The sequence below is a fragment of the Pyrus communis genome, chromosome 1 (genome assembly GCF_041283825.1).
Source record: "Pyrus communis isolate YQ-2024b chromosome 1, ASM4128382v1, whole genome shotgun sequence".
Classification (NCBI taxonomy): domain Eukaryota; kingdom Viridiplantae; phylum Streptophyta; class Magnoliopsida; order Rosales; family Rosaceae; genus Pyrus; species Pyrus communis.
The window spans coordinates 1587670-1612500 of record NC_142565.1 but is presented as its reverse complement, the minus strand read 5'-3'; the positions used below and the strand labels follow the sequence as shown (position 1 = coordinate 1612500).

Below are 24831 nucleotides of genomic sequence, written 5' to 3'. Positions count from 1 at the left end.
TTTTTTAACACTTTTGCATTACTTCAGTGTTATTTATTTTCCAATATGGCTAAATTTATCGCCCTGAACAAGGGCATTTTAGCTGTATGGTCAAGCCCTTGTCTTAATAGAATCGCAAATGGGTGCCCCCCCTTCTGCATAGCTTAGCTTGCCTGCATATGTACACATACTCATACATATAGGAATACCTTAACAAGCCAAAGATATGTCTGCCTGCCTACAAATAACCGGTTGGCCTGCACATGACTCTGCTATAAGCTCCATTCTTTTCGGGCCTGATGAGACAAGTATTTTCAGTTTGGGAGTAGATGGAAAGGCAAGTGCTTTACATTCCTTTTTGCACCAAATTTTGATTAGAGAATTTGAAATTTGTCCCCGTTATTAGTTGAACTGCAGCTGGTCTAATGATTTTGCCCTCCCAAAAGTATTTTGCCTAACAAAACTGTTGTTGCGGTGTCAGGTGTTTGAATGGAGCTTGCAAAACCAAGGTCAAATCCTTTGGTCAAGGAACTGTAGCAGGTACTTTTTCTTTGGCATCCCAATATTATTAGTAGATATCGGTTACACTGCAGTCTTGTCAAACAAAACTATTTCGCCACACACCTGATTAATTTGCTCTGCTCCCGTCCATTCCATAGGTTCTGTGACCCCGGGAGCTCAAAAAATTGCAGACATGAAATGGCTTTAGATGCCAATGGGAGGAGACTGTTGGTCACATCCGGTTCTGTAAGAGCACCTATATACCAGGTTGTTCTCACTTCTCCGTACGTGTGTCTGAGTGGCTTCGTTGTGTATAGTGTTTCCTGATTGTCGTGTTTTGAAGATCTAGGTGATGCTTTGTGTTAACACAATTTTTTGTTTCATTAACTTGGTTCAGGTCCGGGGTCATGCGAATGGGTTGAGAACTCTCCCACACAGTGCTGCCATAACTACTGTAGATTGGCACCCGACGTTACCCATCTTCTTAACAGGATCAGCTGATAACTCTGTCCGAGTGACATCTTTGTCATAAACGTTTCTGACTCCATCTTCGTGTTCTTAGTGTGCCTGACGTTGAATGAAGTTCACTCGCAATGTGTTTGAACTGGTTTCGTTCTGGGTTTCATCCGAGCAATGTGTGTTGTATTCGTATGTAGGTGTAAATCATTGAACAGATTTCATAGATCATAGCAATTCTTTGATGCACTCATCTTTTGCCCTTGGGGCTGGGAAATGCCCTGTTTTATTGAACTTTATATGATTGTTGTTGGAACAATATTACACGCGGCTAGGGTGCAACTTGGATAGGAATATCTGATTCCGAGCCAAAACATTCCAAAATATTTCGACCAATTAGAATCTGAAATTCCGAATCCGAATAAGGAAAAAAAAATGGTATGGGAAGATCCGATCCGATTGAAAATCAGTCCACACAGCATGACAGAGCAACCCAATATACGTAACCCTTTAGACAAACAAGCATCATAGTTGATGACATTTTATATCACATTGCATCAGAATAAAAGAGAAATAAAGAAACAATTCCGATATTACATTAAATCTAAATGAACGAAAGTTGAGCCATTCGAAATTTAAGTTTTGGAGTACGCTTCTGCCCCAACGAGACCTACGATATTACTTGTCGACTTTTATTCCTTCAATTAGAGGTCACAGGGCGCACACGAGATGATCCTTGTGGTTCCACATCTACAAAGTCAACAAAAAGTGTCTTATAATTGAAGGTAAATAAATAAAAAGCTTAAAAATAATGCTTCAGCAGTCTTCTATCGAAATCTCTCATTAAACTCGGAAAGAACAACAGAGTTTAACAGGTGGAGTTCAGAAGTATATGACAATTTAGGAGAGTAGAGCTTTACCGTTTACCTTTGAAATCTCCCCTGCAGCTTTGCCTTCACAGGCAACGGGTCTTCACAGAATCCGAGCTTTTATATCATCAAAGAACCGGAAATAGGCGTACCTCCAAGATGTCTTAAGAACTAAAGTACCACAAACACTCCAGAATCCTACGATAAATCCAAGCGCCAAGCTAACATAAAATCCAAAGCTTATGAGACCATCATCATCTTGTTTGGTCTGGTCACTTCCACTGCCATTAGGGACTGCAGGTTCTTCCGTTGTTGCATCTCCCGGGCATTCTGGTGTGAGCGGTTGTCCGCAAAGTCCAAGATTTCCCGTAAATTGAGAAGCATTAAAACTTTGAAGTTGAGTACTTAGCGGAATTCTACCTGATAAGTTGTTGTATGACAAGTCCAAGACACTAAGATAATGTAAGCTCGAAAAACTCGGAGGAATGCTACCAGATATCTGGTTTCGTGACAAATCAAGCGATTCTAACATCTCCAGCTGACCAAAGTTGTTAGGAAGCACCCCAGTAAAACTGTTTCTTGACAGGTTCAGAGAAATCAACTTCAGCAAACTTGTTACACTTTCTGGAATGTCTCCACTTAAGTTGTTGCTCGAAATGTCAATGCTTCTCAAACGCTTAAGATTATGGCCAAACTCAATCTGTATTCCTTTCCATGTCAGTTGAACAAACCCAACACTGCTGTTGTCCTCCACCTCAGTGGACATCGAGGACAAAGCTGTTATGTTAGGGAGGCAATGTGGCAAGGCTCCGGATATATTGTTCTTGGAGAAGTCCAAAACATGAAGGGCTGGAAGACTACATAGACTTAAAGGTATGCTTCCATAAAACGCATTCGAATTTAACAGAAGAACCAGCAACTTTGTTAGGTTCGGGCCTATCCATGTCGGTATTTTTCCTGATAGTTTATTGGCACCGAGGTCAAGAACTCTTAATTCTGTACAGTTCTCCAAAGAAGGCAATTCTCCCGAAAGTTTGTTGTCTTGTAAGCGTAACAATACAGCATTCTTTAAGTAGCCTAACGAGCTTGGAATTTTCCCTGAGAACTTGTTTCTAGCCATGTTCAAAGAGAGCAAACCTTGAAACTGCATCCAACAACTAGGAAGTTCACCGGATAGCTGATTGTCGGAAAGGTCTAGAAAAAACAAGTTTGGAGCTTCTGTTTTACAAAAGGAAGATAATGGTCCCGAAATCATGTTTTGGGAGAGACGCAGGATGGCTACACTAGAAGGAAATGGCGGAAGTGGGCCGTCCAAGAGATTAGATGACAAGTCAAAATAAAGGAAGGTGCAGTTTTTTGTTGACAGATTTGGCAACTTTCCATGGATTTGGTTCATTGATAGGTTTAACTCAACTAAGCTGGAAGACAGATGCCAAAACTTACCAGGTATAGAATCCGAAATTTCAGCATTAACCATGTAAAGTGAAGTAAGATTTATCTGAGTTTGAATCCATTTCGGAAGTGCTGGGCCAACCTTACAAGAGGACAGTCTTAGAAATTCGATTTGGAAAGGCGGATTCCAATCCGAGCTCAAGTTGAAAGACAAAGGATTACGGGAAAAATCCAAAAAGTTTAAACGGGAGAGATTGGAGAAGTGCACTTCAGTTATGACACCATTCAAAGAATTCCAAGAAAGATCCAAATGTTCGAGGCTGGAAAGTTGGCCGATACTCTCAGGTAGAGATCCGTTGAGTTGATTTTTGGAGATAATTAACTGCCTTAACAACGAAAGACCTGTAAAATCAGGCAGTGATCCGGTGAACTGGTTTAGAACTAGGCTCAAGGATCTTAGCCGGGAGAGTGGCTGAAAACTTTTTGGAAGAGATCCACTTACGTTGGTGCCATCAATGTACAATTCTTTCAAGGATGAAAATCTTGTAAGGTTGTCAGGACATGAACCCGAAAACGGGTTCCCACTTAAAGACAAGGACTCGAGGGTGTCTTGAGCACAAGACAAGTTTTCGACAGAGTCTTCAAGTCTGTCGGAAAGTGAGTTTCCCTCTAAATTCAACGACTCTAAGCTGCAAAGGTTTCGAAAGGATTTTGGTATCCCACCTTCAAGTTTGTTATACGAGAGATCAAGAGACACGAGAGAAACCATATTTGCGAAAACATCTGGGAAGGGACCTTGAATCTGATCACCAGCTAAACCAATGTGAACAAGGTTGGTGCTGACATTGGCCATCCAATTAAATATTGAAAGATTAAGAGGATTATCCGAGAGTTCAAGGACTTCAAGAGAGTTTGAAGAATTGACAAAACTTAGTTCGACATTGGGAAGATTACACGAAGATAACTGGAGCTCAAAAAGTGAAGGGAGTTTGCTTATAGATTCTGGCCAATTTACAAACTCGGAAAAATTAAGATGCGACATATTCAAGTACCTCAAAGAAGAAAGATGAGATAACCACTCGAGATTTTCAAATGTGACATAGTTCCATGCAAGATCAAGAGTATACAAACTGGAGAGATTTCCGAGTTGGGGAGGAATTGGTCCGCTAAGATTAGCACCTGCTAGTTTGAGTTGTTCCAATCGACTCAAGGAACCGATGAACTTGGGAATTTCTCCTTGGAAATTATTGAAACTGAGGTCCAAGTAAGTTAGATATGGCAATTCAAGTAGAGAAGGAGCAATCACACCACTCAGAGGAGTTTCAGCATTATAAATATCAGAAGAATTGTAACAGAGATCTAGCATGAAAACATGACCTGTTTTGTTGTTGCAAGTGATTCCTCTCCACTCGCAACAATCTTTGCTGGTTTCCCAAGAAGCAAGAACGTTGGACTTGTCGATCAGGCCTTGTTTGAACTGAAGGAGGGCGGTTTTTTCTGTTCGTAAGCACCCGATGTTGGAACTGATTCTAGCACTCAAACAACATTTGGCAGATGTAAGAACGAACAAGACAGAATATATGAATTTGAGCAACATGGTATGTGAAATTGTGAATTGAATTTGGAAGTGAAAAGCAAGAGATGTTGCTTTAAAGATTGATCATTTGTTGTTGTTATCTGGATGTTGACTGCATAATTAAAATATGATGGAGAACAAATTCGTGGAAATGGGATCGCACACTAACAGTATTTGAAGTCAATTATGCATTTTCGTGTGGGAAATTAAAACGCTGGCAGTGCGTGATTGTTTTCAAATCAACGCAGAATGTGATGGGCAGAGGTGAAAGGGATGTAGCAAGTTTTAATACCTTTTGCTTACAAAAGGAACTGAAAAAGTCATTGTGTTCCATTTGATATAATATGAGCCTATGCCTATCTGTTTGTTCTTAAGTTTTATATGGGTAGCAAAGTCAAGAGTAAACGCGAAGATAATATTTATAAATCCATAGAAAAAATGGGAGTTTCAATTGGACTAATAAGGTGGATTGAGGTGTTTTGTCTACCTTTTTTTTACGGATTTTAAAACTTGAACCTCTAACACTAGGACCACCCAAGATTCGAATCACTCATCAAGTGTTCGACGAATGCTTCAGTGAACAAACTGAACTTTTTGTTGCTATGTTTCTACATAAAAAACTTGAAACTTTAACACTAGTCTTTAACACTAGGACCACCCAAGATTCAAATCTTGACTCTGCCACTGATTATAACAATTGGTTTTAAACGAACAGACCGTAAAAATAAGTTGAACTGAAGAATTACATGAAATTGCACTTGGAATATTAAGCGGCTTGGTACTAGCACACCATAATAATTGAACATTCAGGCCAAAAAACAAGGGGATGAACATTGGTATATGTTAAAGAAATCAACCCAATCTCATTAAAGGACCTACACAAATCTAGAATAAAGAATTCTAGAACATTCACTAAGGTTGGTTAGCTAGATTATCCAAGTTAAAGTAGTACTTTGTAGAAATGACTAGAATGTTGTTTCTTAAGTTGGTGGAAGAGTCTAGAAGAATGGTGAGGTTTCCACCAACATGCAAGATTAGTGTAGATAATTCTAGCTTAGGAAGTTAGTGGAATTATCTAGATATCTCTAGCATGGTGTGTCCATGCTTCTCCAAGGTTCCATCCATGCCTATAAAAGGAGAAGGCATCCACACCATTTGTATCAACAAATCAACAAATCAACAAGTAACCAACCAAGCAAGCTTGTAATCAAGCAAGCAAGCAATCAAGTGAGAGTGAGAAGCAAGAATAGTCTTGTAGTAGTGTGAATGATCTAGAGTTTGTCTCTAGAAAGTGAGCGAGTGTCATAGCTTCTCAAGAGTGTCCTTAATAGTTTGTGTTGTAATATTTTGTTTGTGTAATACAAGTAATTTGTTTACTTGTATTGTCTCTCCAACACTTGTGTTAGAGTTGAGTACTCAAGTTTTTCACCCCAACAATTGGTATCAGAGCGGTACGATCAGGGATCGTCTCTATTAAAGCTTTTGAGAATCGTGGGAAGTTTAGTACTTCGCAAGATTATTCGTTAATCTTGTTTGGCTTATCGAAGCTCTGCCGACACGATGGGAGACCTTCAAGTTGTTGGAGGAATCAAGAAGTTGAACAACAAAAATTACAACACGTGGGCGACATGTATGGAGTCTTACCTACAAGGCCAAGATCTTTGGGATGTCGTCGGCGGTAATGAAGTTACGCAGCCAGAAGAAGACACCAGCGACGCTTTGAGGAAGTGGAAGATTAAGGCAGGTAAGGCCATGTTTGCCTTAAAAACCACAGTTGAAGATGACATGTTAGAGCACATACGGAAGGCCAAGACACCAAAAGAAGCATGGGACACCTTTGCCACACTCTTTTCAAAGAGGAACGATACAAGACTGCAGCTTCTCGAGAACGAGTTGTTATCAGTGGCCCAAAGGAACATGACAATTGCGCAGTATTTCCACAAGGTAAAGTCTATTTGCCGTGAAATTTCTGAATTAGATCCTAGTGCTGCCATTGTAGAATCCAGGATAAAAAGAATAATTATCCATGGATTGAGACCAGAATATCGAGGCTTCGTTGCCGCTGTACAAGGATGGCCGACCCAACCATCACTTGTTGAGTTCGAGAATTTGCTTGCCGATCAAGAAGCTTTGGCAAAGCAAATGGGAAGGGTCTCGTTAAAAGGTGAGGAGGAAGCGCTCTACACCAAAAGTAAAGGCAGCTTTAAGCAGCGTGCTGGTGGTGGATCTAAAAGAAATGGTGACAAGGAAAAAGGTCATCAAGGAGGAGGGAGTTCTCGGCCAGGGGGTAGCTCCGAAGTATCACGGCAACCGTGGTCAGTCCCAGAATAATAAAAGATTTGAGGGCAAGTGTTACAATTGTGGAAAGAATGGTCACATGGCGAAGGATTGCTGGTTCAAAAGGCCTGCAGAAAGTAACGTCGCCAACTCAGAGAAGAAAAGTGAAGATGATTGGGACGTCATTGCGTCTCTAGCCCTGGAGGAAGAATGGGACGGTGAAGCATTTATTGCTACAGAGAAGAAAGAGTCAGCTCTCACAGCGACAAGTATGGAGTCAATTGACTACCAGAATGATTGGATCGTGGATTCAGGCTGCTCAAACCATATGACAGGTGATGAGAAAAAGTTACAAAGTCTGACTGAGTACAAAGGAGGCCGCTTAGTGGTGACGGCTAATGACTCGAGGCTACCGATTGCTCACATCGGTAAAACAGTAATTGAGCCCCGATACAACACTAACCATGTGCCGCTTCAAGATGTCTACCATGTTCCAGGTATGAAGAAAAATCTGCTTTCAGTGCCGCAACTGACGTCGTTGGGAAATTATGTCTTGTTTGGTCCACGAGATGTGAAGGTGTATCGACACCTCAAGATCTTAGGGACGCCAACAATGGAGGGACGGCGACTGCAGTCAGTCTATGTAATGTCAGCAGAAACTGCATACATAGACAAGACAATGAAGAACGAGACAGCAGATTTATGGCACATGAGATTGGGACACGTTAGCTATCACAAGCTAAATGTGATGATGAAGAAGTCAATGCTTAAGGGGCTACCTTAGCTTGATGTGAGAACAGACACGGTTTGTGCAGGATGCCAGTATGGTAAAGCACATCAACTACCATACGAAGAGTTGAAGTTTAAAGCGAAAGAGGCATTGGAGTTGGTTCATTCTGATGTGTTCGGGCCCGTCAAGCAACCATCGATAAGTGGGATGCGGTACATGGTGACGTTCATTGATGACTTCTCGAGGTATGTGTGGGTTTTCTTTATGAAAGAAAAATCTGAAACATTTTCAAAATTTAAAGAGTTTAAGGAGACAATTGAAGGAGAAGTAGGAAAGAAGATCCGTTGCATACGCACAGATAATGGAGGAGAATATACCTCGAATGAGTTTTCCCAGTATCTACAAGAATGTAGAATACGTCACCAGTTCACCTGTGCCAATACGCCACAACAGAATGGCGTAGTGGAAAGAAAGAACCGGCATCTTGCAGAAATATGTCGAAGTATGCTCCATGCCAAGAATGTACCAGGAAGGTTTTGGGCCGAAGCAATGAGAACTGCAGCTTATGTGATCAACATGCTTCCTCAACCCAGGTTAGAATTTGTCTCACCCTTTGAGAAACTGTGGGATATGAAACCTACAGTTAGTTACTTTCGAGTCTTTGGCTGTGTGTGCTACGTATTTGTTCCAAGTCATTTACGTAGCAAGTTTGACAAGAAGGCAGTCCGATGTATCTTTGTGGGATACGACAGCCAAAGAAAAGGGTGGAAATGTTGTGATCCTACGAATGGAAGGTGTTACACATCACGAGATGTGGTGTTTGATGAAGCATCTTCTTGGTGGTCCTCAGAAAAGGAGGCGTTGCCTGATTCAAGAGAGATAGAAGATAAGTTGCAACAAAAGATGGGGGAGCAAATTGTTCGAATCCAGTCGAGACCAGATGAGTCTGAAGATCCGCTTGATGGTGATGATGTTGAGCAAGCAGTGCCCCAAAACCCTTGCAAAGCTGACATATATCAACAACCAGAAGAAGATAGACCTAGTGAAGTGGAAGTATCAACTCCACAATCACAACTAAGGAGGTCAACAAGAATCAGGAAGCAAAATCCTAAATATGCCAACACAGCCATAGAAAAAGAAACAGTTAAACCTGAGTGGCTCAAAGTTGGGAGAAGAGATCACTACAGTCGAGCTAAATCAAGCTTGGAATCTAGTGCCAAAGCGAAGAGATGTGAAACCCATATCATGCAAATGGGTATGCAAGAAAAAGCTTCGTCGTCAACTCGGCATAAAGAGAAGAATGAGATGGTGTTGAGGGGGAGTGTTAAAGAAATCAACCCCATCTCATTAAAGGACCTACACAAATCTAGAATAAAGAATTCTAGAACATTCACTAAGGTTGGTTAGCTAGATTATCCAAGTTAAAGTAGTACTTTGTAGAAATGACTAGAATGTTGTTTCTTAAGTTGGTGGAAGAGTCTAGAAGAATGGTGAGGTTTCCACCAACATGCAAGATTAGTGTAGATAATTCTAGCTTAGGAAGTTAGTGGAATTATCTAGATATCTCTAGCATGGTGTGTCCATGCTTCTCCAAGGTTCCATCCATGCCTATAAAAGGAGAAGGCATCCACACCATTTGTATCAACAAATCAACAAATCAACAAGTAACCAACCAAGCAAGCTTGTAATCAAGCAAGCAAGCAATCAAGTGAGAGTGAGAAGCAAGAATAGTCTTGTAGTAGTGTGAATGATCTAGAGTTTGTCTCTAGAAAGTGAGTGAGTGTCATAGCTTCTCAAGAGTGTCCTTAATAGTTTGTGTTGTAATATTTTGTTTGTGTAATACAAGTAATTTGTTTACTTGTATTGTCTCTCCAACACTTGTGTTAGAGTTGAGTACTCTAAGTTTTTCACCCCAACAGTATATAATGTGAGAATTGATCCAAAATTTTCATCAGTTGTTCAACCTTTACAATACGGAACTATGACAGTTGGGGGCAATCGTAGGACCATTATTTGTAGGATGATGTTGCAGGTGGCATCTAAGGTCCGACAGTCCGGAGTTGACCTTCCCTGTCCACAGGAGTCCCTTACACAATGTACACACATATCACTAATCCAAATTCTACTGCAGGTTTAAGAAAAATGGATGATTTCACCACTTCGGTTCTCAGCACGGTGAAACCTGATCAGGCTGCCGTAACTATTCGTAAATCTCTGACATTCATGCTACAACGGATAATGGTATTACAACTCCAGCAGAGTCAGAAGCCAAACGGTCCTTGGATACTCCACCACAGTGAAACCTGATCGTGCTGCAATCTCAGTCATCATCTTCATCGTCAAGTACCGTCCTTGACCTCCTCCTGCTTACACCACTCACTGGAAATGTACCCACTTCATCCTCTGAATCTCCCAAATCAGTGTACGTTTCCTGACGTAGCAAATCCTCCAAATTTTTCACAGGTCCAACATCTAACGGTTTACCACTGCTGGTGCCTGTGACTTCAGATTGTTCTGTGCCATTCAGACTAGCACGTTTGGCAGCAGCACCTTTGTCAACTCCATTTTCCAAAACACTGCCGCTTTCTGTTTCCTGAATCGAGATGGCTTCGGAGTTTTGATCCATGGACTTGGAAAGGGATCGCCTAGTTTTCCTACATCCAAAAGACAATTCGATTAGAAAAATGTTACCTTACATACACAATCCTATGACTAAAATTCTAATTCTTCTTTTTTTTTTTTTCCCAGGGGGAGGTTTGAGGATGGGAGAGAGGGAAGAGATTTACTTGAGAACAGAGCTTAGGATTTCATCATCAGAATCATCTTCCAATGCTTCTCGTCCAGTAGTCTGTTCTAGCAACTCCTCGCTATTATCCTTCTTGCCCCTAGAAGTTCAAACAAAATGTTGTCAGACATAGGTATTTACACATCTATGTATGCATGTGTGTGTAAAGATGGAGCCAACATGAATTTGGAATGTACAAATACACATTCCTACAACTTAATTCGGAATAAGGAAACCGAACTGAATAATGAATTTAATAACCTTATATTGTAAGGTATATGTAAAGATATTGGAGTCTGACATATGCAGTAAAAATGCCAAAACATTGAAAACTAAGATGGACACACTAATCATTGACATTTACCTTTTCATTAATGAAAAACAGCGTTTCATCACCAGAGTCGTGCATTTTGTTTGCAATAGAGTCGCTATGATCCTCATCCTTCAGCATGCCACCTGAAGGCCTCTTCTTCCCGAGGAATATGCAAACCAAGCTGCTTAAGCTTACGAGAAACTTGAGGAGCTGTGAATTTCACATCTCCATCCTTCGCATTTGCAATCATATGGCTGCACTTCTTATGGTCTTTAAATCTGGGAAGATCAAAGAAAGCAAATTTTTCTTTAAAACAATATAATAGTAAACTTCCATTATTTACTTTTCCTTGGTAATCCTTCAGCATTTATCAAGTGAGAAGATATCAAGGTCAAATCCTTCAGCATTTTAATAAGAGAATTTGAAATTTGTCCCCGTTATTAGTTGAACTGCAGCTGGTCTTATGATTTTGTCCTCTCAAAACTGTTTTTGGGGTGTCAGGTGTTTGAATGGAGCTAGCAAAACCCAGGTCAAATCCTTTGGTCAAGGAACTGTCGCAGGTACTTTTTCTTTGGCATCCCAATATTATTAGTAGATATCGGTTACAATGCAGTCCTGTCAAACAAAACTATTTCGCCATACACCTCATTAATTTGTGCGGCTCCCTTCCGAGAGCTCAAAAAATTGCAGACATGATATGGCTTTAGATGCCAATGGGGAGGAGACTGTTGGTCACATCCGGTTCTGTAAGAGCACCCATATACCAGGTCGTTCTCTCTTCTCCATACGTGTGTCTGAGTGGCTTCGTTGTGTATAGCGTTTCCTGATTGTCGTGTTTTGAAGATCTAGGTGGTGCTTTGTGTTAGCACAATTTTTTGTTTCATTAACTTGGTTCAGGTTCGGGGTAATGCGAATGGGTTGAGAACTCTCCCACACAGTGCTGCCATAACTACTGCAGATTGGCACCCTACGTTACCCATCTTCTTAACAGGATCAGCTGATAACTATGTCCGAGTAACATCTTTGTCATAAACGTTTCTGACTCTATCTCCGTGTTCGCAGTGTGCCTGACGTTGAATGAAGTTCACTCGCAGTGTGTTAGAACTGGTTTCATTCTGGCTCTCATCCGAGCGATGTGTCTTGTATTCGTATGTTGGTGTAAATCATTGAACAGATTTCATAGAGATTAGCAATTCTTTGATGCACTGATCTTTTGCCTATGTGGCTGGGAAATACCCTGTTTCCTATCCAAAACATTACATTGAATCTAAAAGAACAAAAGTTGAGCAACTCGAAATTTATTGGACTTTATATGATTGTTGTTGGAACTATATTACACATGGCTAGGGCGCAACTTTGATAGGAGTATCTGATTCCGAGCCAAAATATTTCGACCAATTAGAATCTGAAATTCCGAATCCGAAAAAGAAAAAAAAAATCATATGGGAAGATCCGATCCGATTGAAAATCAGTCCATACATAACCCTTTAGACAAACAAGATAGTTGATGACATTTTATATCACATTGCATCAGAATAAAAGAAAAAGAAAAAAACACTTCTGATATTACATTGAATCTAAAAGAACGAAAGTTGAGCCACTCAAAATTTAAATTTTGGAGTACGCTTTTGCCCCAACGAGAGTTACGATGTTGTTGTCGACTTTTTTTTCCTGATGATCCTTGTGGTTTCATATCTACAAAGTCAACAAAAAGTATCTTAAAATTAAAGGTAAATAAATAAAAAGCTTAAAAATAATGTTTCGGCAGTCTTCTACCGAATCTCTCGACAAACTCGAAAAGTACAACCGAGTTCAACAAGTGGAGTTTAGAAGTATATGACAAATTAGGAGGGTAGAGCTTTACCGTTTACCATTGAAACCTCCCCTGCGGCTTTGCCTTCACAGGCAACGGTCTTCACATAATCCGAGCTTTTATATCATCAAAGAACCGGAAATAGGCGTACCTCCAAGATGTCTTAAGAACTAAAGTACCACAAACACTCCAGAATCCTATGATAAATCCAAGCGCCAAGCCAACATAAAATCCCAAGGTTATGAGACCATCATCATCTTGTTTGGTCTTGTCACTTCCACTGCCATTGGGGACTGCAGGATCTTCCGTTGTTACATCTCCTGGGCATTCTGGTGTGAGCGGTTGCCCGCAAAGTCCAAGATTTCCCATAAATTGCGAAGCATCAAAACTTTGAAGTTGAGTACTAACCGGAATTCTTCCTGATAAGTTGTTGTATGACAAGTCCAAGACACCAAGAAAATGTAAGCTCGAAAAACTCGGAGGGATGCTACCAGATATCTGGTTTTGTGACAAATCAAGCGATTCTAACATCTCCAGCTGACCAAAGTTGTTAGGAAGCACCCCAGTAAAATTGTTGCTTGACAGGTTCAGAGAAATCAACTTCAACAAGCTTGTTACACTTTCTGGAATGTCTCCGCTTAAGTTGTTGCTCGAAATGTCAATGCTTCTCAAAAGCTTAATATTTTCGCCAAACTCGATCAATATTCCTTTCCAAACCAGTTGCACAAACCCAACTACAAAGTCGTCCTCCACCTTGGGGGACATCGAAGACAAAGCTGTTATGTTAGGGAGGCAATGGGGCAAGGCTCCGGATAGATTGTTCTTGGAGAAGTCCAAAACATGAAGCGCAGGAAGACTGCATAAACTTAAAGGTATGCTTCCATAAAACCCATTCGAATTTAAGCGAAGAACCATCAACTTTGTTAGGCTCGGGCCTATCCATGTCGGTATCTTTCCAGATAGCTTATTGTCACCGAGGTCAACAACTCTTAAGTCTGTACAGTTCTCCAAGGAAGGCAATTCTCCGGAAAGTTTGTTATCCTGTAAGCGTAACAATACAACATCTTTTAAGTAGCCTAATGAGCTTGGAATTTTCCCGGAGAGATTGTTCTTAGCCATGTTTAAGACGAACAAACTTCGAAACTGCATCCAACAAGTAGGAAGTTCGCCGGATAGCTGATTGTCGGAAAGGTCTAGATTAAACAAGTTTGGAGCTTCTGTTTCACAAAAGGAAGATAAGGGTCCCGAAAACATGTTTTGGGAGAGGCGCAGGTCGGCTACACTTGAAGGAAACGGCGGAAGTAGGCCGTCCAAGAGATTAGATGACAAGTCAAAAGAAAAGAAGGTGCGGTTTTTTGTTGACAAATTTGGTAATTTTCCATGGATTTGGTTCGTTGATAGGTTTAACTCGACGAAGCTGGAAGACAGATCCCAAAACTTATCAGGTATAGAATCCGAAATCTCAGCATCAGCCATGTGAAGTGAAGTAAGTTTTTTCTGAGTTTGAATCCATTTCGGAAAAGCAGGGCCAACCTTGCAAGAGGACAATCCTAGACTTTTGATTTGGAAAGGCGGATTCCAATCCGAGCTAAAGTTGAAAGACAAAGGATTATGGGAAAATTCCAAGAAGTTTAAACGGGAGAGATTGGAGAAGTGCACTTCAGTTATGACACCACTTAAAGAATTCCAAGAAAGATCCAAATCTTCGAGGCTGGAAAGTTGGCCGATGCTCTCAGGTAGAGATCCGTTGAGTTGATTTTGGGAGATATATAACTGCCTTAACAACGAAAGACCTGTAAAATCAGGCAGTGATCCGGTGAACTGGTTTCTTAATAGGCTCAAGGATCTTAGCTGGGAGAGTGGCCGAAAACTTTTTGGAAGAGCTCCACTTACGTTGGTGCCCTCAATGTACAATACTTTCAAGGATGAAAATCTTGTAAGGTTGTCAGGACATGAACCCGAAAACGGGTTCCCACTTAAACACAAGAACTCAAGGGTGTCTTGAGCACAAGACAAGTTTTCGACAGAGTCTTCAAGTCTGTCGGAAAGTGTGTTTCCCTCTAAATTCAACGACTCTAAGCTGCAAAGGTTTCGAAATGATTTTGGTATCCCGCCTTCAAGTTTGTTATACAAGAGATCAAGAGACACGAGAGAAACCATATTAGCAAAAACATCTGGGAAGGGACCTTGCAACTGATCACCAACTAAACCAATGTGAACAAGGTTGGTGCTGACATTGGCCATCCAATAAAATATTGAAAGATCAAGAATATTATCCGACAGCTCAAGGACTTGAAGAGAGTTTGAAGAATTGACAAAAGAAAGCGAACTCAGTTCAACATTGGGAAGATTACACGAAGATAACTGAAGCTCAACAAGTGAAGGGAGTTTGCTTATAGATTCTGGCCAATTTACAACCTCGGAAAAATTAAGACGCGACATATTCAAGTACCTCAAAGAAGAAAGATGAGATAACCACTCGAGATTTTCAAATGTGACATAGTTCCATGCAAGATCAAGAGTATACAAACTAGAGAGATTTCCGAGTTGGGGAGGAATTGGTCCGCTAAGATCAGCACCTGCTAGTTTGAGTTGTTCCAATCGACTCAAGGAACCGATGAACTTGGGAATTTCTCCTTGGAAATTATTGAAACTGAGGTCCAAGTAAGTTAGATATGGCAATTCAAGTAGAGAAGGAGAAATCACACCACTTAGGGGAGTTCCAACATGAGAAATATCAGAATAATTGTAATAGAGATCTAGCGTGACAACATGACCTGTTTTGTTGTTGCAAGCGATTCCTCTCCACTTGCAACAATCTTTGCCGGTTTCCCAAGAGGCAAGAACGTTGGACTTGTCGATGAGGCCCTGTTTGAACTGAAGCAGAGCGGTTTTTTCTGCTTGTAAGCACCTGATGTTGGAACTGATTCCAGCACCCAAACAGCATTTGGCAGATGTGAGAGCAAACAAGACAGAATATATGATTGTGAGCAACATGTTATGTGAAAAGGTGAATTGAGCTGTATGTGGATTTGGGAGTGAAAAGCAAGAGATGTTGTTTTATTGATTGATCCTTTGTTGTCGTTATGTGGACGTTGAGAAAAGGTGGTAAAAAGAAAGATGGAGTCGTAGAAAAACAAAGCAAAGAGGAGGAAAAGTAGTAGAGAAAAGGGGAGAAAGTGGTAAACGAGGGTAAGAGTAAGATCATCTCCAATTCTTAAGTTAAAATCTAAAATTTTTAACTCAAAAAAATTAGGTTTTGGGGTCCAACTCTTCTGGGTTAAATTTTTTGTCCGACATTATTAAAGAATGAATTTAACATTTTAATATTTTGATTCCAATAAATATTGAAAAATTAGTAAACCAACATCATGAAACTCGTGGAATACTATAAAAGAATATGAAATACATAATTGATTTTTTTTAATTATTTTAGTTGTTGGATTTAAATTTGGACCGTTAGGTCTTTTTTTCTATTGGATTTGATCATATTAGATTTTAACTATTGGATTCAATGAATTTATAAACATATAACTAAAAAAAAAATACACATATATGGTGGGCTAACCCACTAACCCGAGGGGAATCCTAGGCTAAATATGCTCCAAAAATGAGTTTTGGGTTAAAAATTATATTTGGCCCAAGGGTTGGAGCAAGTTTGGGTATGTTTAAAATCTAAAATTTCAGTTTTACACCAAGGGTTAAAGTAGGTCTATGTGGAAAGGTGGAAAAAGGAGGAAAAGTGATAGAGAAAATGAGGGAAAGTGGTAGAGAAAAAAGGATGAGGTTGCTCTTCGGATCCTCTTTATGATCCTCATATCTCATCCATTTATCGAACATCGTGTGATCAAAAATCATTAGGTATTGTTTGTGTTTAATTTTAAATAAAAAATTTAAAATATTTTTTGGTCACACGATGTACGATGAACGAATAGGATGTAGGATCTTATCCGGAACCCCTTTATGAAGATCTTGGGAATCACTTCATCGTATCATTTTATCTATCATTCTGCAATTAGAAATCATTTTGATTTTTTATTTAAAATTAAACACAAACAATCTTAACAAAAATTGATCACACAGTATATGACAAACCAACACGATTAAATGATTCCCAATATCCTCCCCATGCGAGAAGGTGGGAAAGTGGTCGGGAAAAGGTAGGAAAAGGTGGAAAGAAGGTAGGAAGAGGTGGAAAGGAGGTAACGGGAAAATGAGGGAAAGTGGTAGAGAAAAGGTGAAAAAAGGGATTAGAAAAAGAAAAGAAAGGTCATGGGGGCATGGATTGTTGGATTCTGTCCCCTCTACAATCCGGAAATCGACAGTCGGGGGCAATTGTGGGACCACTATTTGTAGGATGATGACCCACGCGGCATCTAAGGTCCAACAGTTCGGAGGTGACCTTCCCTGTCCACAGGAGTCCCTTACACAATGTACACACATATCACTAATCCAAATTCTACTGCAGGTTTAAGAAAAATGGATGATTTCACCACTTCGGTACTCAGCACGGTGAAACCTGATCATGCTGCCGTAACTATACATAAATCTCTGACATGCATGCTACAATGGATAATGGTATAACAACTCCAGCTGAGTCGGAAACTAAACCGTCCTTCGACACTCCAGCACGGTGAAACCTGACCATGCTGCAATCTCAGTCATCGTCTTCATCTTCAACTACCATCCTTGACCTCCTTCTGCTTACACCACTCACTGGCAATGTACCTACTTCATCCTCCGATTCTGCCAAATCAGTGTCCTTGTCCTGACGTCGCAAATCCTCCAAATTTTTCACAGGTCCAACATCTAATGTATTACCACTGCTGGTGCCTGTGAATTCAGATTGTTCTGTGCCATTCAGACTAGCACGTTTGGCAGCAGCACCTTCGTCAACTTCATTTTCCAAAACACTGCCGCTTTCTGTTCCCTGAATTGAGATGGCTTCGGAATTTTGATCCATGGACTTGGAAAGGGATCGCCTAGTTTTCCTATATCCAAAAGAACAATTTTTTTATTAGAAAAATGGCTACCTTACATACACAATCAGAATCCTATGACTAATTATTCGAATTTTTCTTTTTCGTTTTTTTTCTCGGGGGAGGTTTGAACATGGGAGAGAAGGAAGAGATTTACTTGAGAACAGAGCTTAGGATTTCATCATCAGAATCATCTTCCAACGCTTCTTGTCCCGCAGTCTGTTCTAGCAACTCCTTGCTACCATCCTTTTTGCCCCTAGAAGTTCAAACAAATTGTTGTCAGACAGGTATTTACACATCTATGTATGCATGCGTGTGTAAAGAATAAAGATGGAACCAACATGAGTTTGGAATGTACAAATACACATTCTTACAACTTAATTTGGAATATGGAAACCGAACTGAATAATGAATTTAATAACCTTATATTGTAAGGTTTACATAAAGATATTGGAGTCTGACAAATGCAGTAAAATGCCAAAATACTGAAAACTAAGATGGACATACTAATCATTGACATTTACCTTTTCATTAATGAAAACAGCGTTTCATCATCTGAGTCGTGCATTTTGTTTGCATTAGAGTCGCTATGATCCTCATCCTTCAGCATGCCACCTGAAGGCCTCTTCTTCCGAGGAATATGCAAACCAAGCTGCTTAAGCTTACGAGAAACTTGAGGAGCTGTGAATTTCCCATCTCCATCCATCGCATTTGCAATCATATGGCTGCACTTCTTATGGTCTTTAAATCTGGGAAGATCAAAGAGAGCAAATTTTTCTTTAAAACAATATAACAGTAAACTTCCATCATCTACTTTTCTTTAGCAATCCTTCAGCATTTATCAAGTGAGAAGATGTCAAATCTCATATTTCCACCAAGCCACCAAGTAATACTCACTGCTCATACAAAGCTCTGATATTAGCTTCCTGATCTTGACTGAGGGCACGGACCCTTTTTCTTGCTCGCCTATAAAAATATCAAGGTGAAATTAATTAACAGCTGGAGCAGCGAAGTAACACAAACAAAACCAGCACACATTAAGATTTGTCACGAAATGAATGGCTAATTGACAAAATACTTACAAAGGCTGGCTTTTTGATTCAGAATGAGTGTTAACTGCTTCCTCTACTCTTCCATCTCCACCAATTTGACTAGGCCCAGTGGAAACAGATTCCTGAGCTTTCCGAATTCTTTTCCTTCGTGCAACTGTCAGCCCTAGCTGTTTAAGCTTGTTGGAAATTTGAGCTGATGAAACTTTACCATCAGGATCAAGAGCTTCCGCAATAAGATGACTACAATTCTGGTCATCCTTGAATCTAGATTGGCCATATTTGTTAGGAACTTAGGATAGATTTCAGCAAAGCTGGATTAAGAAAGTAGATTACTAAAACAAAATTGGCACAACTCAAATTATGAATGCACGTCATGGCCAATGCTTTTTATATTATTATGTTTCGGCTGATATCAGGTCTACCATGACGAGTTAAAGGCTCAAGAAAGAAGAAAAAAGATCTTGGATCAAGGAACCATACTTCTCATACAGATCCTTAATTTTCATCTCCAGTTCAGCTCCAATAACAAGTCGCTTGTTTTTAATAGAAACCCTCTCAGTTTCATTCTCTATGGACTTTCCCTCACTGCAACAGTTAAATGCATCAAGGTCTCATTAAGATGACAATTTATAAACAATATTAATCATCAAGTTGTAAGTATAAGGGACGTACTTGTCATAATTAGCTTGCCCATCAATCTCATTATCTGAAATAGATGCAGTACCTCCCTTCGCTTTGTCAGAATTTTCTCCATCACTGTAAGAAAAAAGAAGGCATATTCGTTAGCTCCTCTTGCAGTATCTCATCCATTCAGAAAATTCTGTACTTTTTTTTGTCCCTTTGGTAAACTTGTTTCGCAAAATTCATTCATATATCACAATTTCCTGCTTAATAGAGGAATCAGAAACATGTCTTACTTCTCATATCCAAGGTCATAAGGGAGAACGACGTCAGCTTCATCTTCACCAAGTGCATCTGCTATGCTTCTACTTGTCCATCCTTTGTCCAGTGATTGACCAATTTCGTCATCCCCTAAACTGTTTGCCCAGTTTCTAGTTTCTTTCTTCAAATGGCCAAGCTCTTGCAATAAATACTCAGCATTAATGTAATGGCATTCTTTGCGAGTTTTCCAGAAGAGAACTTCCACAAAAAGTAGGGGTTGATTTTTCATTTTTTTAAGCATTTTTCTGACCAAACTTTTCAAAAAATCGACAATATTTTCGAACACCTTGCATGGACATGACTTCTGCTCAGCTAGAATGTCATAGAATGTAGTGAGGAGTGATAACTGCAAAAGTTTTTCCATGAAAACTTTGGATGAGAAATTAACTTGAAATTGCTACTTAAAATTGTATAAAGTTGATGCATAAAGTTTCACCTGATACAACATCGGAGAGAGCCCCAGGTCATCACTGATCCTTCGAAGCATGCTAACTATGTAGTGATTTGTACTGGTTGAGTTAGTCTTATAAAACTTAAGCAACCAACACAACTTCTGGATGATGCTGTGGCTTGCAAAAGCAGAAATCAAAGTTGACACCTTAAAATCAACTTCATCAGTTGCAGCTACCTGCTCATCAGCAGAAGAATCGCCTGTGCCATAACCAAGATCGCCATTGACATAGTCAGAATCTCTGCGATCGATCTGTGCCAGACTTTCAATTTTTTCTGTCTCCAACAAAGATATTTTGCATTCATCAGGCTGATCAGGGATAATGGTGTCTTCTTTCCCATCAGAAATTGTGTTTAGGCTTCTGTTCTCTGTCACACTCATATCTGTTGATTGCTCTTCATTGGAGATGCCAATCTCTTTTTGAATGGTAGCATGTTCTTCTAAGAGTTTATATTCTGTGTCCTTCTCGATCGGTGTTTTCTTCTTCCTCACTTTCCTAGATTTTTTAGAAACCTTAATCATAAAAGGAAACTGGTTTTAGTAGTGACTTTTTTTTTTTCTTTTCCAAATGGTTTTAGTAGAGAGACAATAATATTTTCCCCCTTTCCCCCATCCAAAATTATGAATGTTACATACCCTCAAAGTTCCGCCTGCTTGAAGGTTTTCCATGAGCCGTAAAACTTTATAAACCATCTCTATCAAATCTGCAAGATCACTGACAAAGAAAACTTGTGAATATGAAATAAAGGCAATCAAACAAGAGAAAAAAAAATGTAATTAATTTTGGAATAACTTGCTTTTGATCAAAGACAAATGGATATTAAATCTCTTTTTCCTTGTACGTGTTTGAACAGTAGTATGTTAAGGGCCCATGTTTCTTGATCGTCAGGGAAAAGTCCTACCCTGTAGAATGCTGAATCATCTCCCCTTCTTAAAGATTGCATATCCAAAATTGGATGCCCAACAACAAATAAAAAAAATCCTCTAATCCTTCGTTAAAACTCTCTGATACTGACACAACCACTAAAGAGAACCTCTCAACAGGATTTCAAAAGGTGAAAAATCATATTTGGAAATTTAAAAAAAGCGTGCGTGTGGATACAAAAAGGAAAAAGTAGACCTTCTGGGTTGTTTGTAAGTGTCAAATGATTTGAGTAAATTTATGAGGAAGTGAGTCATTCCCTCATCAGTCTGATCATAAAATAATTTGTAGAGAAGTATGCGAGCTGTTTGAGGCTCCTTGGAATCTGCCGGCAATAACTTAAGCACCAAATCTAGCATGCGAATCTGGAAGAAAAATAAATTAGTTAAGCATGTTGCAAGGGCATAATTAAAATACAGTTCTGATCCCAACTTCACATGTCAATAACTTGCATAGAGATTTCGAGATATGGCAACTTATGATATGTTCTTCTAATGGGCCCCTAAAGTGCAATTGGTCCCTTTAAAAACCATGTACTTTTTTCCATCATTCGTTACACCAATGTCCCTTGCATGGAAAATAACTTAGGCCACAGAGAAGTGTTCTTGGAAAGTAATGAAATAATTACCATATTTTTCATAAGAGAACCAGCTGCAGACAAAAACTTGTAGTCATGTGTTTCCTTCAAGCTATCATATGCATAACGCCACTTTGAAATGACTAGTTGAAACATAGATTCGTTCACTGATGCTGCAATGGGTCCACAAACATCACCTTTGAAGAACGTGCTATCAGCATCTTTATCAGTGGGAGCTACAGTTGGATCTGCTTCTGTGCCCATGCTTGGCTGGTAAATCATAGAAGATCCAGGTAAAACAATTAAAATTCTCCAACAAGAAATGTGACTTGAGTTTTGTGGTGAAATAACGCAAAATGACAACCACTGTGCTTAATGGACTCATTATATCAGAAGTACAATCTAAACCCTTTAGAATGGATAATGGAGAAAGGCCGTAGTTGCATTGATTAAATGGCGGGTTGGGGGGGATTGAGATGAGAAATATTGGTCCTTCTCTGTGCAAAAAGGTTAGTTTCTAAATTCTGAAAAATGAGTCATGTTTGCAGAAAGGTTTCATTTTGCAAAAAGTAATTACCATGTCCATTTAGGAAGCAACTAAACATGGTTATCCAACATAGCTTGTCTCACCTTAGAAATTGAAGACTTGTGATACTGGAAAGAAATAGCAAACTGAGCAACTTGAAAGAAGACAACAACATCACTCTTCTGAATTGAGGGGTGTTCCTTTTCAATATTCTCACGAATTGACTGCATCAGAACTGATAGACACGGACCACTTTGTAATTGTGCAATAGGACCATAATGGAACATCAAGGAAAACAAAGAGTGAACTAACATAAAAGAGGAACGAAAAAATGACATACCATTGTAACCCCCTGATAAAAACTGGTTTACAAAATCATGGAGCAATTCTAAAATCTTATCCCTTGTTGAAGGCAATGTCCCATGATCCCAAGCAATTTTTTTTACTGGACCCCGGGGATTATGTGGTTTAAGCATGGTTTTACAAGAGGTAGAAGTAGGCCTTCCCTTCAAAACTGCCACAGAACCATCCTGCCAAGGAAAGCCCATTATCATTAGAGAAGAACTAATAAGAAGTTAATAAGCTCACTTGCATCAGTCCATAGTAAGACTCCCTACCATGGTGAGCTGGGTAAATGTTCCACTAAAATGTGAATGGCGACTCATGTTACGTAGTCTAGAAAGTCTTTTTTTCTCTTCTTCTTCTTCCTCCATTATGGACTTGAGACTATTTAGAGAAACAGCGGTGTTTCCATCCACCTAATAAATACAAGTAATCAAATGGACTATAAGAAAGTGGCTATCAACCACTGCAAGAATAATGTAAGTCGTAAGATTAAATCATTGAGCAAATAATTCAAAGCTCAAAAGTTTAGAATATTAAAGCAACAAAAGGAAAGAAATCTCATTGGTTTAAATTTGTACGTTTTGTGGCTCTATCTATGTCTCACATCAAAGCTTCTTGTCAAGGTTTTGATTTAATTTCTACCATCATCTTATTTAAAATGCTTGCTAGCTCTGAACAAACCTCATTTTCCTTGGAAAGAATTCAGAAAGAGATGAAGAGAAACCAACCTTAGGACCTTTTGAATATGCGTTTGCAATCAATTCTGGTTCTTGACCCATGAATATGTAATGGAAAATTTCCAATAAAAGCAAGTTATCATGACAGAGATAGCTACGGGAATCACCAATATGCTGGGTTATGACTAAAACTATGTCCATCACGTTCTCATGAAACAAAAGTTCTAGAAATCTATCTCTGAGAGATACAAATTGAATGGCCGTTCCTCCAGCCTTCTGCTGCTGTGAAATTTCTTGAACAGCTAAGATGTTTCGGAATAAAGTAAGTACCAGCTGCACCAGTTTCCAGTCATCCTCCGTGAATGCATCACTGTGCAGGATAAGATTAGTCAAGAAGCGATGAAGAAGATGTAATTTTCAAGCAACCAACGATGCAGAAGATGAAGCATATGTAACCTTCTCACCGTTCCAAATTTTCCAGTGGGCTTTCCAGAAGTGATACTATAACTGCAACAGTATCACTAGATGTAATCGAAGACTTCAACTTCCACAGAAACTCTATCTGTTGCAAAACATCATTCGACGAAGGCTCAACTGGCATAGTTAGGAACACCAGAACCTTCACTGCAAATTCAAAAAAATAATTAAAGTCGTCCCTTTGGAATACGTTTTCATAAACATGTAATGAAGAGAGAAAAACGACTTTACCTGCATTCAAAACCAAGTTGGTATCAGCTTGGCAGTGTTCAATGATAGGTACCAAATGCTGATCTACAATATTCCATTTACAGACTTGCTTAAAAACATCCCGATTCTGTGGGTCATCACGCCTCAAAAACCTTAGCAAATCTTTCAGATTATCTGTCGATAACAAAGAAAAACAAATTTCATATCTGCCACTTGACTGGAGAAAATAACATTCCCAATCGACATCGTTTTCATCTAATTAATCGAGACCATAGATTCCTCGTGCATTCAAGCCAAATACAAATAATTAAGAAAAAAAAAACACCCATTGAACGTTTGGAATTAACAAAAGAAAAAAATTCGAATTTAAAAAAATTAAACGGAAGAAAAATGATGCAACTTAGCCCGGTGGAGTTTTACCTTCAAAATTAACCCATTTCCAACTATCAATAGTAAGTGAAATATATAATTCCCCCCAAATCTGCCCTAGTTTGGCAATCTACTCCAACCAAAATTGCTTCAAAGTCAATTTAACTACGAAATTTTGAAATCCAGACTAAAACATCTTCCATTTCCAGCATTTTCTCGGTATCCAAACAGAGATTTCTCGAAGAAATAGATAACGCACCTAAGCAGTACTTGCCCTTGGAGTAGCCGATCCGGTTGCCATTGTCATCTTCTTCTGCAATCCCCAGATCACAGCATATTACCGATAAGCCTTCCAAGTCCATCTTCCGTGAAACGGTACCGTTTTCAAACGAGGGTTGGAGAGTTTGGGATTTCTGGAGGAGATGAGGAGTGGAGGAATTTGGCGCGAGAGCGATCAGATCTCCGAGAAAGGGTTCATTTTGAGGGTTTTGGTGGCGCCAATTTCAACGTGATTTTCCCGCGCTCTTCAGGCGTGGCCAAGGTTTTTTTTTAGCTGATGTGGCCATTAGGTGTACAGGTGTCAGCTGATGTGGCAATCGTATATAGGATCTTT

The 24831-nt window shown here is 39.5% G+C and overlaps 5 protein-coding genes across 6 annotated transcripts in view; 1 reads left to right on the top strand and 4 right to left on the bottom strand.

Annotated features, from left to right (window-relative positions):
• The window catches only part of LOC148698937 (uncharacterized), a 1593-nt gene extending 347 nt beyond the window's left edge, over positions 1–1246 (top strand). Inside the window, exons 3-6 of the mRNA XM_088691444.1 lie at positions 204–316; positions 461–519; positions 639–747; positions 878–1246. Of these exons, the coding sequence (XP_088547570.1) occupies positions 204–316; positions 461–519; positions 639–747; positions 878–1012 (416 nt within the window). The 3' untranslated portion in view covers positions 1013–1246. The remainder of the gene's footprint in view (positions 1–203; positions 317–460; positions 520–638; positions 748–877) is intronic.
• LOC148698936 (uncharacterized) overlaps positions 1–12085 on the bottom strand; it is a 25964-nt gene extending 13879 nt beyond the window's left edge. The window contains exons 1-4 of one of the 2 annotated variants that reach the window (XM_088691440.1): positions 11523–12058; positions 10930–11156; positions 10567–10665; positions 9804–10434 (exon numbers count right to left, since the gene is read on the bottom strand). In XM_088691440.1, the coding sequence (XP_088547566.1) occupies positions 10101–10434; positions 10567–10665; positions 10930–11006 (510 nt within the window). In that variant the 5' untranslated portion in view covers positions 11007–11156; positions 11523–12058 and the 3' untranslated portion in view covers positions 9804–10100. Of the gene's footprint in view, positions 1–9803; positions 10435–10566; positions 10666–10929; positions 11157–11522 lie in introns of those variants that run through there. The other variant, XM_088691439.1, reaches the window with a different exon arrangement.
• Positions 1373–4851, bottom strand: LOC137720031 (receptor-like protein EIX2). Its single transcript, XM_088691420.1, has 2 exons — positions 1864–4851; positions 1373–1686 (listed from the first exon to the last, which is right to left on the bottom strand). The coding sequence occupies exon 1, from the start codon at positions 4792–4794 to the stop codon at positions 1909–1911; it is 2886 nt and encodes a 961-aa protein (XP_088547546.1). The 5' UTR covers positions 4795–4851; the 3' UTR covers positions 1373–1686; positions 1864–1908.
• A 231-nt stretch (positions 12086–12316) lies between the features above and the next one.
• LOC137721547 (receptor-like protein EIX2) lies at positions 12317–15746 on the bottom strand. The gene is made up of 2 exons (XM_088691418.1): positions 12743–15746; positions 12317–12573 (listed from the first exon to the last, which is right to left on the bottom strand). Exon 1 carries the CDS (start codon positions 15686–15688, stop codon positions 12794–12796), a length of 2895 nt encoding a protein of 964 aa, XP_088547544.1. The 5' UTR covers positions 15689–15746; the 3' UTR covers positions 12317–12573; positions 12743–12793.
• Positions 15747–16706: 960 nt separating this feature from the next.
• ATIM (timeless family protein) lies at positions 16707–24695 on the bottom strand. Its single transcript, XM_088691415.1, has 19 exons — positions 24478–24695; positions 23871–24023; positions 23627–23786; positions 23214–23532; positions 22758–22898; positions 22481–22670; positions 22245–22375; positions 21666–21884; positions 21236–21402; positions 20752–20830; positions 20101–20628; positions 19640–20010; positions 19395–19478; positions 19203–19307; positions 18753–18986; positions 18568–18636; positions 18195–18419; positions 17828–17926; positions 16707–17682 (listed from the first exon to the last, which is right to left on the bottom strand). Exons 1-19 carry the CDS (start codon positions 24578–24580, stop codon positions 17349–17351), a joined length of 3711 nt encoding a protein of 1236 aa, XP_088547541.1. The 5' UTR covers positions 24581–24695; the 3' UTR covers positions 16707–17348.
• Between the last annotated feature and the right edge of the window lie 136 nt (positions 24696–24831).